Raw genomic sequence first — 13472 nt, 5'->3', positions numbered from 1 at the left:
TACATCTTTTGGAAGAAGTGAGTCCGTTTATGGGGATTGCGGTCAGAAATACCTATATACGAAAGCATATAAGGCTAACGGCTGCGCTGCATTTTTATGCAAGATCGTTTTTACGCGACATAGGACAAAATTTTGTATGCCCAATGAGCAAATCATCATTATGCTTCGTAATAAAAGAAGAAGCTTTTATTATTCAGGGTAAGTTGATGCAGAAGTATATAAGAATTCCACTTCTACAGTTGAAAAGAATACTGTTAATATGCATTTCACTAACTGATTGTGTCACACTGATTCTTTAATGCGACACTTTTTCCTGGTGTTATAGGTGCTGTTGATTGTGTACGCAAGTTAAAATAAAAACCTAACTCATAACTCACCCATGCTGGAGTGACAAGATCATAAACAAACAAACCGATTCTGCAGATTTGTACCGCAAAAAAAAAAAAATTAATTAATTAATTTCATAAATTTGTTTTATGTTTGTTTTTATTATGGTTGTTGTACTCAATATAATTAAAATACTAAATATGCGTAATGCAATATATATTTTTAAGTTATTGTATATATTATTCTTTTTGAATATATCGCGAATATTGCTGAATACAAAACAATTGACAGATTGCAACAGTGATGCCAATGTCTCGCTTAACGAATACAGGCCAGCATGTTTTTCTTACCACACTTGCGAGCCACAGAAAACCAAATATTATAATATTCAGAATGTTATATTGTATAAAATTTTGATTAAGCAATTTGTGGTATATAGTAAACGTATCCAAAATAAATATGGAATATTTGTGAATATGGTAAACATACTATTTCGTGGTGAGTAAAAACATTTTACCTCAAGTCCACACTAAACTATTCATATTAAAATGTGTGATGCAAATAAAAGTTATGCTTTTAAACGTGTAAGAGCGCCTTGTGTCTGTTTCAGAGCGATGTGTAGTTTCTACCGGGTATCTATTTATTATCGACACAACAAATATTTTCCATGCATCGAAATTAAAGAATACAAAAAAATTTTGAGTGCAAAATATAATGGCAGAAAGTTTTCGTAAGAATTTTAAACAAAAAAATGCTTTAGATTGGGAAGAAGCAGGTGGAGAGTTTTATCAAGAAACTTATAGCTCCGAATGGGAAGGGTTCCCAACTGATAATGTAATAACAACACTTCTTCCATCAAAACAAAATCGCTTGGGTAAGTTGAGATTACAACAAATTTCGAATAAACATTTTGAAATTTTGTAATATCTTTTTTATTAATTAAACAAAATACATTTGAATACGATTAATATATTAATTTTAAAATAATGCGATTTAAATCAATTTTAAAATGGAAAATCAATTGTACACTTTATATATTGAGGTTTACATTTTATATTTCAGGAACTTGTAGGAGAATTCAGAGAGATTCAAAAGATACAAAACCTAATAAGTATTGGCAACCAATCCCTACAACCAAAAGAAATACATATAAAAACAATGAATTGCAAAATTCATTGCTTCCAGATTTATCAGAAGTACTTACGGATGAAGGACGAATATGGGAAGAAATTTTACAAATAAAGTTAATACCTGTGCCAATGGAACAGAAAAAGGAACTTAAGATTAAATTACAGGTACTAATTGATTTATATAATATGTAGGAGAAACATGATACAACATTGTGTGAATAAATTATGAGAAGCTTACTGGCTTTCCTTATTCTAACAAGCCATTATAATCAAAGTATTATATAAAAAAAAGACATATGATACGTATATATATATAAAATTATATATAGTGATAGCAATTTAATTGAGCCTCATACAGTTGTTGTGATATATAAAAAACTCTTTCTTTTCTTATAAATACATATATATTTTATTTCATTAAGATTATGTATAATTTTAAAAAGTTCAATATTATATATTTTTGTTTATTTTCGATTTCCAGTTTCAGTAAGGATTAAAGTTAAAAAAATATTAATAAGAATTATTACTTTTTAGATTTTAGAAACAACGGGTTGGGAACTTGTCGCCACCATAGACGAGTAGCAGTTAAGTCCTTTGGAGAGATTATAAGTGGATAGGCAGTAGATAAGAGCCAAAGTCTGAGTTTGGAGAGACTATCAGTGACATAGAATGAGTTCTGCTATTTCCTCTTCTCCGCAACAAAGTCTGCAAGTATCGTTTCTAGTAATACCAAGGTTCTATAGATTGTTTTTTAATTCCACAACGCCCAATAAGAAACCCTGTGACATGTCGGATGCCACTTCTGTTCAGCTTAAGTAGCTCCCTAGTTCTGGCTTTTGATCGATACGGCATGGATTCTTTAGCTTGTCTGCAGGCAATTGTATTATCCCAATAAGAATTATTAAGCGTTAGTAAGATTAAAGTTTAGAGTAATGTAACAAAACTTTGGGTTTACATTTTCGAGTATTGTTAATGTATAAAATAAAAGGAAAACAAACAATCTCGTAACTGCATTGCAAAGTATTATGCCCTATGCACATTTAAAAAATAGTCTCTTGCTACAGTAGTTGAAGATTCTAATTTTAGTCAAATTATAAGAAATACGGTAGCCAAAGACATTAGCTTAATTGTACGGAGTATTAAGGAAATGCATTAACTTCATTTTGAACATTACTATCTTCTGTAATTTAATCGAAATTGAGTATTAATTTTCTACGTATTATATGTAAACAGTAGTTACCGATGACTCCTGCAGCAATGAATGGATTTTATAAATTTAAAATGCTTAGTCAATATCAGTGAATAAAAACAAACATTAAAGTATCGAACATAGTGTACTGTTTGTCATCTTTGATAAAAAACATAAAACGAACAGTTTGTTACATTAAAAAAAATTCGAAACAATTGAAAAAATTTTAAGAATTGTATAATTTTATTTTACTTTGGGAAAAGAACACTGAAAAGATCACTACCTTCGGGAAAAGAACACTAAAAAGATCACTACCTTCGGGAAAAAAAACACAAACAGTAAAATAAAATTTCAGAGTTTGTGTTCGCGGACACAAAAAATGTTTGATGTTTCAGATATGAGTAGTACACTACGATAATGTACTGTTTATTTTCGTTCACTGGTCAATATATTATAACAAATTCTATATTGCTTCTAAGAACAATGAGCGGACAACTAATTTAGTATGACAACTAATTTAGCTGTCCAGTCTTATTGCAGACTGTTAGCAAGGTTCAACATAAAAGAGAATAAAAAAAAAAGGTTTTAGTAAAGCTGATCATTGAGATTATAGTATGATTTCGAAGGACCAACATATTGAAAACATTAATGTTTTCAACTTTACTGGCAAAATGATTTTGTATAAAGAATGACATTTTTCTAATATTAATAAAATGCAAAAGGTGTAAAGGTTACTAGGAAAATTTTAGTACATGGATAAAATAATGAAAGTTAGTAGATTTTATTTATTATTAAATATTTTTATATGCCTTTGTTTTTTTTTTTAATTTTAGTTATATTATCATCGTTTTTATTTTTTGATTTACGTAAATCACAACAGGTAAATATATAAAACTTTTCTAATGTATATGTTTATGTATATGTTTAAAATGTTTGTCTACTTATCTTGCAGAATGCTACTAAACTCCGACTTCAAGGATTCAATCAATTCAAATGGAAACACCGTAAGATATGGCAAAGGTTAAGATTATCACTTACTGAGCTTTTCACAAAGATGCAGCTATGGCATTCATCGTTAAAGAAGATCGAAGGAAACTATGGAACAGGCATAACAAGTTATTTTTTATTTATACGTTGGCTTTTTGTGCTTAACACTGTTATGTTTGTCTTTGTTTTACTATTTCTTATTTTACCAAATATATTTTGGCTAAATAGTTCAGAACCAGAGCGCGATAATGTTTTTCCAGTTGATGATCATTATAGCTCTTCAAACGTAGTAGATATCATCAAGGGAACTGGATTATTAAAAAATACATATATATTTTATGGTGCATATTCCAATGTTAAAATGAGTGCAGAAAATTTTTATGATTTTTCTCTTGCTTACTTTTTTATTTTTGGTTTGAATTTACTTATATCTTTATTTGCAATTCTGAAAAATGCTTATCATGAGTTCAAAGATCGCATTATCAATGGTAAATGGCAGAATACAGATTTTTGTAATTTAGCCTTTAGTGGCTGGGATTTTTGTATACATAATAAGAATTCTGCACAAATCAAACACAAAGCTATTTTTAATGAAATAAAATATTTACTACTTCTTAAATATTTAGAATATAAACGTAGACATCGCACCAAAAATTATGTGATCAAATTAACATTATCCAGAATCGTTGTCAACATCATAATATTAATGCTGTTATCACTTTTTAGTTTTATGATTTATTTCCTGCTAAATATTAGCTTACAGAATCAGTTGATCGAAGAAGGACACGGTAATTCTTCATATATTTTAGAGTATTCTATTTTAAATTTTCAACACATATTCAAACATAGTTTCGATGATCACACAATATTAATGCTTTTTTTAGCTTACGCTCCTTATATTTTAATTATTTGTTCTAATCTGATATTACCGACATTTTTCAATTATTTTTCTAAATTTGAAAAATATTCACCATTATATACTGTCAAAATAAATCTTGTAAGAATATCACTATTGAGATTCGTCTCTTTAGCAATTTTATTAAGTCAATTTTACTTAATAGTCTCCACGCCAAACGGTAATTATGCAAAGGATGAACATGGTTGCTGGGAAACATTTGTAGGTTGCCAATTCTATAAACTAATCTTAACTGATTTTATATGTCATGTACTTCTCACGTTTTGTATTAATTTTCCACGTGCGTTATGTGCGAAAAATGTAAAGCATGATATTATAACACATTTCGGAGAACAAGATTTTGATTTGCCAAAACATATTTTAGATGTAGTATATATGCAAACTATTTGTTGGCTTAGTAGCTTTTTTGCACCCGTTATACATGCTGTCTTAGCGATTGCTATGTTTTTCATGTTTTATATAAAAAAGTTTCAGTGTTTAGTTAATTCTAATCCGTCTAAACTGCTATATGGTAGTACACGATGTAAATCAATATCTTTAATTGTTTTATTATTATCGTATTTAATAGTATTATTGCCTGTTATATATGTAATAGCAGTAGTAACACCCTCCAGTTCTTGTGGACCATTTGGTGGACTACAATTTGTATGGGATGCACCAATGACGGTATTTTTAAAAATGCCACAATTCTTAAAAGATATTCTACTCTTTTTAGGAACAGCCAAATTTGCGATACCAAGTTTAATATTACTTCTATTTTGTGCCTATTATTTCTATGCAGTGTCCGAAGCAAATAAAAAATTAGTAAATATATTAAGAAATCAACTTGTTTTGGAAGGCCACGATAAACAATTTTTATTAACTCGTTTAAGTGTTTTTTTAAAGCAACAGCATAATTCGCACGAACAAAATTTAAAACCGGATGAATGTAAAACATAATTTAAAATATAATTACACACATAAAATATTCTATATGATTTTAGATAAAGTAAAAGTTTTTAATATATATAATAATTCTGTATATGAAACATTATGTTCAACATTTCAAGATATTAATAAAATTTACTTTAAAATCAAAACAGTGTACAATTTCAATTCTTTTATTTTGTTGGTATTCTTAATCACTAAAATATATGCATTGTGGATAGCATATTCAAGAAGTCAACTGTTTCAACTTAAGCAAAACCTACTTGGTACTATGGTATCGTTGCTGACCATTCATCGAAGTTATGCAATGAGACTTAGTCAATCCTATAACAACTTTTGTCAAGGTTATGGTTCTGCAGAGACGAAAGAAACTAAGTTTCACCTTATATGTCAGTGTCTTTTTTCGACCAGTAGCTTAAGTTAGGTTATACCGGCGATAGCAGGGAATCTACTTAGGCCTACATGCCCATTGTGTTAACATATAATTAAATTATTAACCAGTAAAAGTTTGGTTAACTTTTACTTAAACGCCTGTTACAACTTTGTCCATGTGCTTATGTTCTGGTTCTTTTGGTCTGACGTAGGAATATTATGATGTTGCAGCCTTTACTGCTACTCGTACTGAAAACGAATCTGCAAATTTGGGCCTTAGCAGTGAATGAGGGCAAAACAAAATATATATGTCGAATACTGTTAGAAATGTGATTTATTCGAACGTCGCACTGGTAGCTTGCGCTTATATTTGCGAATATGTCAAGAAGATTATATACCTTGGCTCTGCCGTAACAAACAACGATTTCAGCTTGTATATCAGACAAACAATCATCATTGCCAATAGAAGCTCATATGGCGTAGTAGGCAATTGGGATACAGAACTCTCTCTTTCGACAGACAAAACTTATGCTCTATCGCTCATGCTATCAATACTACTGTATGCCGCAGAAGAATCTGCGTTATCACATAATGATGAAACTGCCCTGGTAGTTTTCGAGAGAAAAGTTCTTCGTAAGATCTTTGAGTCTCTACGAGTTAACGACGACTACCGCATCGAAATGAACCACAATCTTTATGAAGACATTAATATAATTCTGCGAATTAACATCTAGCTGATAAGTTTATATATTCTATTAATCATCCAAAGTAAAAGATCTGTCCATAAAGTTTCTTTAGTTAAACCCGTTTTGTTTTAAAGCATGGGGTGCGTTTTGATAAGTTTTCGTCATTCAAGCCGATTTCTGAAAGTATTTTCTTGTTCCTATTTTTTATCTTCGCTTCGCTATCTGAAAGAAGTTCATCTCAATAGCTTCGATTCTGCTGAAATCCATTTTTCCAATAGATCTTCATTAAGCTCCATATAACAAAATACTTCTATGACTATTTGGTACACTTACATTCTCGTTCCTGATTTTTTTCTGGTTTGTCTAAGATTGTAAACATGGATGAAATGTGTACTGATATTAAAGAATGTTTGTTTTTCGCACTCGGTTCAAAACTCGGTGTATTTTACCGCTCTTTTGAAATATTATGCCCAAGTAACTAAATAATTTGTCATGTTTTAAGTTTAGTTATGTCAATATTAATTTCATCATTTTTCACTATTTGGTTTTCTATACATTGAACATTATTTATTTATTATTAAAATTTTGTGAAGATATGTACATAAAATAATTTGATTATTCATATATTTCATTTGGAATGCTTAGAGCTTTGTACTGATAAACGAATTTGTTCTGCTAGCCATTGAATTCCTTCTTCAAGCCCTACCCCTGAAATTGCTTCACTTGAACTAATGTACCATGGATTATTATTAATCTCATTTAAACCCAACACTGAAATAACCGTTAATAGTTTAATATTTTTTACTTCATAATATAGAAATCGGTAGTACCAGTCGCAATTTTGGAACTTGACATTGCATCTTCAGAGTTTTGTTTATTAGCAAATAATAGTATTGGAATTTTTCGATTTTCCAAGTGTGGGTGATTTAAAAATAAATTTATTTCATCTCTTATAACAACTAGAAATGAAACATATATTTAATTTTAATATTGTAACTTTATAATATATTCATACTCATCCTCATTTTATCACTGGAGTCTATCACGTATACAATACCCTGACAATTTTTAAAATGATGTTCCCATAAATTCCTATGTCTCCTTGCCCCAGATGTATCAATGATTGTGAAATGTACTCCTTGATCTATTAAGATTTTATTATACTTATTTAAATTTTAAAGACAACTTGTAGACTAGACGTATGCCTAGAGATAGATATTCAGTTTTTAGATTGTACTCGTACTCGTACTTACTCTGAAACTGTTCAATTGTGAAACCTACTGTTGGAACTGTTATAGTAGTTTGCTCGTTTAAACTCTTAAAATGATTTATAATAGTTGATTTTCCTCCACCATTAAGGCCTATAACTAATATTGTCATTTTTTCCTTCTTTATCTTTAAAATATTTGCTAATTTATCGAACATACTTATATGCTTTTAGTAACTAAAATATATTTTGGTTACTTTACAACAAATATTAGTTGATACAATTTAAAAAACTTACATTCGAATTTAGTTACGTAAATAGAAAATAAAATAGTAATTTCTACTACAAAAACTACAAGTTTAGATATATATGCCAATAATGAATCAAATATTTTCTTTATGCATATTGATTTTATGGGTTTGAAAGTTGCTATGCAACAAACAAAATATATAACAAACCTTAAGTTTATAATTTTGTGGTTACCATACTTGCTTTAATTGAAGCATTATATCAAAGAAGATTTTCTATAACATATATTATATCAAAGAAGAAGATATTCTCTGTATTATATATTTATAATGAATAAAAAAATAAATAACTATCAAGTAACATTCAATATACATAATGTAATACGACTGTCCGGCATGTAATGAATAACTAAAAACTTTATAAATTAAGTACTAGACGTAAAAAAAAAGTTATTCAAGTAAGATTCAATATATATACAATATAAGACTGTCTGAAATGTAATGAATACTTTAGTAACGTTTGCGAAAGTTAATATACTAATATTTGCCTGTCATAACCAGCCTACGAAAATGAAAAACCCGTGTCATAGTCCATAATAAGATGATCCGGGATGTAATGAATACTTTAATAATGTTTGCGAAAGTTAATATACAAACACTTGCCTATCATAACTAGCTTACGAAAATGAAAATCCCGCGTCATAGTCCATATTGTTAATGAGACATTATAGGCTTTCATGAATAAAATCGAATCACAAATCATTAGGGGACCATTTGTTAGTTTAGGGTATGCCAGCGATCCCAAGGGGATTCACATAGACCTATAGGCCCATTCTGCTACCGTATTATTAAAAATCCAAGGGTTAGAACCATCTAGAAACTTTGGCAAAGCTTATAGGGAACTATAATTGACTCCAGTTATTATGTAGCATAAATTAGATAAATTTTTGAATTGATTTGCAAATTTTAAAATGGGGAAATGTTTTTAAATTAAAAATACAGATATTAAGTTGTACGTCAGTCAATCTCAGGTTGAAATTCTTGAATGTTCCGATAAATCACAAATCTAATTTGCTTTTACAATAAATCAAAATGCTTAAAAATGTATTCTTCAAGCAACACATGAGATCAGTGTCCATGCGTATTTTACCTTTCTTGTGAACGATGAAACTCCGAAAGAATTTCTAAAGAACACTTCGTTGACGATGACAACTGGCTTCATAACTTAGATCTAGATGCCCTAAACTGTAGTGTTGGGTTCTTCTCTTTTTGCAATTTAACGACACTTAAACAGTTGGTAATTAAATTGTCAACTAACGTAACTTTTTTACTATGTTATATGTTTCGTAAATTATCACATATTAATTTAGTAAAAATAGGGTTTCTAACCATGAGTATTATTTTTGTTGTGTCTATTTTTAAGTTTTATTTAAAAGACTCAAAGACTATCTATCAGTCTCCGATGCATCATATAAAAAAGAAACAGTTTTGTTAAAAAATACAATAAAATAGATTTATCGACTGTAGAGCCAGTATTTGAAATCATTGTCCCATGACATTACCCATATTGTGGATAAGTCCACAATAACTCCAATCTTTGAAGTAAGATCTGATGTGTTAACTGTTCGTTACAAGCAGCCTTTAATTGTGAAAAGTTTTGAAATCTTCCAGCTCCAAGATGTAGTTTCCATCATATTTTTTTATGTTTTAAAATTATTTATTTAAAAAAACAAAATTTGACTTAGTTTCTTAAATTGTGTTAGTTGTATTTCAGTTTAAAACTCTAAAATTCTTAAAACAAATGAAACAAACTAATATGTGTGCTTGCGCACAATAGATCTTTAAGGTCGGTTTGCATTCATAGCCTATTATATTATAAAACTCTCAACCCGACTAGCGAAGCAGTGTAGCATTTTCACGCAAATGTTTGTACTATCTGTTTTGGGATTATATGTTTGGCAGGAATAGTTATATTGAAAATGGCAGCTTATGAGCCATTATGTCTCTAGATATCTGACCATGTATTAGTTAACCTGAAATGACTTTCTACGAGTTGTAAGCGTAGTACATGTAGGCAATTATTACTATCTATAACTGTTGCCTCTCTATGTATTATTGTATACTGACAATTATAGCAAAAAGTAATAAAATATAATTTGTCGATCTAACGTTATACAACCCATCTTGAATTCGATACTGATACATGTTTTTATGAAACTGCTAATAAAATAACTTTGATAAACGTCCAATAGCATTTTGTATAGCAAAATAATTTTGATTTTCTGTCATACGTTAAATTAAAAAATATTTATATTTATTATATTGTATTATTATTCGACTATTTTACAAATTTAGTTATGTAATAAATTAATAGTAAAAAATAGTTAAGTTATAATAATATTAGTATTATGAAGTACAAAACATTAATATTGACGAATATGTTTTACACATGTCCATGCAGAGAAGTGGTATTAGAGTACACATGATTATTAACAGAATTATTTGAGTCTTCAATTATTTTGAGTGGTTTATCGATAATTATACTTCCCAAAGAGTCGGCATTGCTAATGGAACTTGAATTCGATTGAATCAATTCCATCGATTTTGATATTACCCCATCCCTGCTCGTGCAACTATTTTCATCAAGTATTTGAGAAATGCAGGGGTCAGAAGCTTTTGAAGTATTTTGGTATGTTTCGGTTGACATAACTTCATATCCGTCTTCATTTTTACCTGTTGATGAGATAACAGTAGGTGGTTCCTGTATATCGATTTTCGAAGAATGTAAATTACTTTGATTGGGATTGTGTAACACAAACAAATTTTGTTGCGATTGTTGTGGAGGAAATAATTTTGTGTACCTTTGACGAATTGAATCAACAACATCGAGTAAATTTTTGGCGTTCATTGCTAAAATATGTGCTGCTGACAACATACTTCTATATCACGTAAAAAAAATATATTTTATTATAAATATAATTTTATTAAAATATATCTACTTACTTTCTGTATTCATTATCTAAAGTTGTGTCACTATATTGTTGAGCAAGCCGCATTGCAGCAACTAGCTCATGCATGTCTTTTGAAAGTACTTTATGTGCCATTTCCACTTCTCTGTAAATATATGATTTTTGTTTTTTACTGAACTTAAAAAATTGTTAAATTTTATTACCTGTGTGCTTCAGCGGGGAACACATATGATAATTTGTCAACAGATTTAAGTAGATTTCTCAATTCGAAACCCACAGTTTTCACTAAGTCTAAATAGCTTTGAGCATTGGATTTTTCTACACCTTGCGATAACATCATAATTGCTTTCACTACGCTCGTAGTTGCGACATAAACTTCATCATTGTTCCGGTCTATATGCCGTCCAGCTTTATCACTTGTATCACTATTTGACATTTGATTATTACCGTCTAACAATATTCAAAGTGAAAAAAAGTTAAAACCTTTTAAATATATGTGAGCTCGTATATACCCCACCTTTTTTCTTTTTAAATTGAATACAATCGGGTAGACTTGACGGACCAGACGCTAAAGAATCATTATCAGAAGAATTTAAAATATTCAAACTGAAACGTTTCTCCTAGAAAGAAATGAATATGTCAAGCGATGCAATTTTATAAAAATAAAGAAAAAAAACAGTTTATTACATATAGATAATATATATATATCGTATATATACGATATATATAGATATATGATATATACAGATATATGATATATACAGATATATGATATATATATATGATATATTATATATATATGATATATATATATATATGATATATATATATATATAATATATATAGATATGTGATATAAAATATGAATGATCTACATATACTAGATTCTCGGAAGCTGCAGAACAGAGACTAAAAATATGACTGACGAACTGGTTCAAAAAGGCTCTCATCAACATTTATACAAAGATATAAACATATAAAATAATTGGGAATGTTTTTTAATAGAAAAAATTAGACATGCCAGCTATTGTGAAAGAACTGGAGAAAAATGTGAAAGGCACATCACCACAACTTTAGCTTTATCGAAAAATAGAACTCAGGTTAAAAAAATTTTGGTGCACGTGATGTCTCTATAGCTTTTGGAAATGATCTAATATCGTAGACGCAAAGCCATCGGTAATAAATAATCTTAATACACAGATTTGTACGGTAAGTTAATATTTTTCCCACAACCATACAAAATACACTCGCCAAGTTTCTTAGGAACCACAGAGATTAAACGATGTCTGTGGTATGTGTGATGTTATGGTCACATTATTGTATGTATGTATATAAGTTTTTTGAATTATAATATATTACCATATTTTCTGCGCCTTTGATTGATCCGGTCCATTTAGAATCCTCAATTCTCTTTTTATATGCATGTTGATTATAAAAAGATATATTTTCGGATGCTCTCTATATTAAATGGGAAAAAATGTTTTAGTTTTAACTAAAAAACAAAGTAGAAATAAAAAAGAAATCTTAAAACTTAAAAATAATATTCATAATTAAGGTGAATGGTGATAATTTAAAGGCTGTACAAATAAAAGATTAACGTACCGGAGCCACTCGTCTCTTTAGACGACCACTTTCTGCTCCCAACTTGGTTATGAGAAGAGCAAAAATTTTAACAAAAAAAAACAAAAAACAAAAATTGAAGATAATTTTTTCGAAGATTTGCTTTCTTAACAAAATTTTTCTATTTGTACAGCTCCTTTACATTTACATTAAATATATCTAAAAAAACAAAAAAAGAAATACAAAATGCAAACGTAAAATCTACAAATAAAAAACTGCTAATTGTGATTGACTTGTTCAATCAGTTCATCATATCAACTACTTTTAAATACTTTGAACAAAACGTACACTTTCGAACTTAAAGAAATAAAAATGAACTGAAAAAGCTAGAATTCAAAGGGCCTTTTGTTCAAACCTGAGTGTCGTTATGTTGAAATGTTGCCACTGTTGGTTGATGTTGAGGATCAGATACTACCTCATTAAAAGGGTAATTATTATAATTTTGTATTTCATTAATTGGATGACTTCCCGTTGTGCATGGCGCCATTGGTGTGTATGTTGTGTTCTTTGAAAAATTTTCGCAATTCAAATTTGGTATTGGCGACTCTTGAACAACTGCTGTACAGACTCCTTTATTAATAGCAGGGTCTGGTAAATTTCTTCCAAAATCATAGATATCTTCTCTTAAAGGTTCTTCTTCTAATTTCAATTGATTGCGGCGCATATTATAAAAAGTTTTTCTTTCGTAATTACCTGGTTGCATCATAAATCTCATAACACTATTGTGTGTAATTGAACGTTCTAAGCTACTACTGCGCTTTACACGATTTCTCATCATTTCATAAGAATCCGATAATTTTTGATTACGTTCGAGGCTACCACCTTTTTGTTGCATGAAATTCATTGCCTTTACTATATGTGATTCTTGGTTTCTTTCTAAACTACCACAAATTG

General features: G+C 29.3%; 3 protein-coding genes across 4 annotated transcripts; 1 reads left to right on the top strand and 2 right to left on the bottom strand.

Annotated features, from left to right (window-relative positions):
• Positions 1 to 889: 889 nt before the first annotated feature.
• On the top strand, positions 890 to 5496 carry LOC119682329 (transmembrane channel-like protein 7). 2 transcript variants are annotated; one of them, XM_038095743.1, is made up of 4 exons: positions 903 to 1201; positions 1390 to 1622; positions 3480 to 3526; positions 3599 to 3756. In XM_038095743.1, exons 1-4 carry the CDS (start codon positions 1042 to 1044, stop codon positions 3669 to 3671), a joined length of 513 nt encoding a protein of 170 aa, XP_037951671.1. In that variant the 5' UTR covers positions 903 to 1041; the 3' UTR covers positions 3672 to 3756. The 2 variants fall into 2 exon arrangements, with proteins under 2 accessions (XP_037951670.1, XP_037951671.1); XM_038095742.1 differs by lacking the exon at positions 3480 to 3526 and having other exon boundaries at positions 890 to 1201; positions 3599 to 5496.
• Positions 5497 to 7158: 1662 nt separating this feature from the next.
• Positions 7159 to 7971, bottom strand: LOC119674578 (ADP-ribosylation factor-like protein 6; the record flags this gene model as incomplete). The annotated part of the gene is made up of 4 exons (XM_038085722.1): positions 7159 to 7305; positions 7365 to 7493; positions 7550 to 7678; positions 7788 to 7971. Coding segments are annotated over 4 exons (585 nt in total), but the record flags the coding sequence as incomplete, so codon positions are not given.
• A 2393-nt stretch (positions 7972 to 10364) lies between these two features.
• On the bottom strand, positions 10365 to 13466 carry LOC119683293. Its single transcript, XM_038096938.1, has 6 exons — positions 12934 to 13466; positions 12318 to 12416; positions 11476 to 11578; positions 11162 to 11408; positions 10993 to 11103; positions 10365 to 10928 (listed from the first exon to the last, which is right to left on the bottom strand). The coding sequence occupies exons 1-6, from the start codon at positions 13420 to 13422 to the stop codon at positions 10433 to 10435; spliced, it is 1545 nt and encodes a 514-aa protein (XP_037952866.1). The 5' UTR covers positions 13423 to 13466; the 3' UTR covers positions 10365 to 10432.
• Between the last annotated feature and the right edge of the window lie 6 nt (positions 13467 to 13472).

The sequence above is a fragment of the Teleopsis dalmanni genome, chromosome 2, assembly GCF_002237135.1.
Source record: "Teleopsis dalmanni isolate 2A chromosome 2, ASM223713v2, whole genome shotgun sequence".
NCBI classification, from domain to species: Eukaryota; Metazoa; Arthropoda; class Insecta; order Diptera; family Diopsidae; genus Teleopsis; species Teleopsis dalmanni.
The sequence above is the reverse complement of the archived record's forward strand: the minus strand, read 5'-3'. Positions and strand labels throughout refer to the sequence as shown.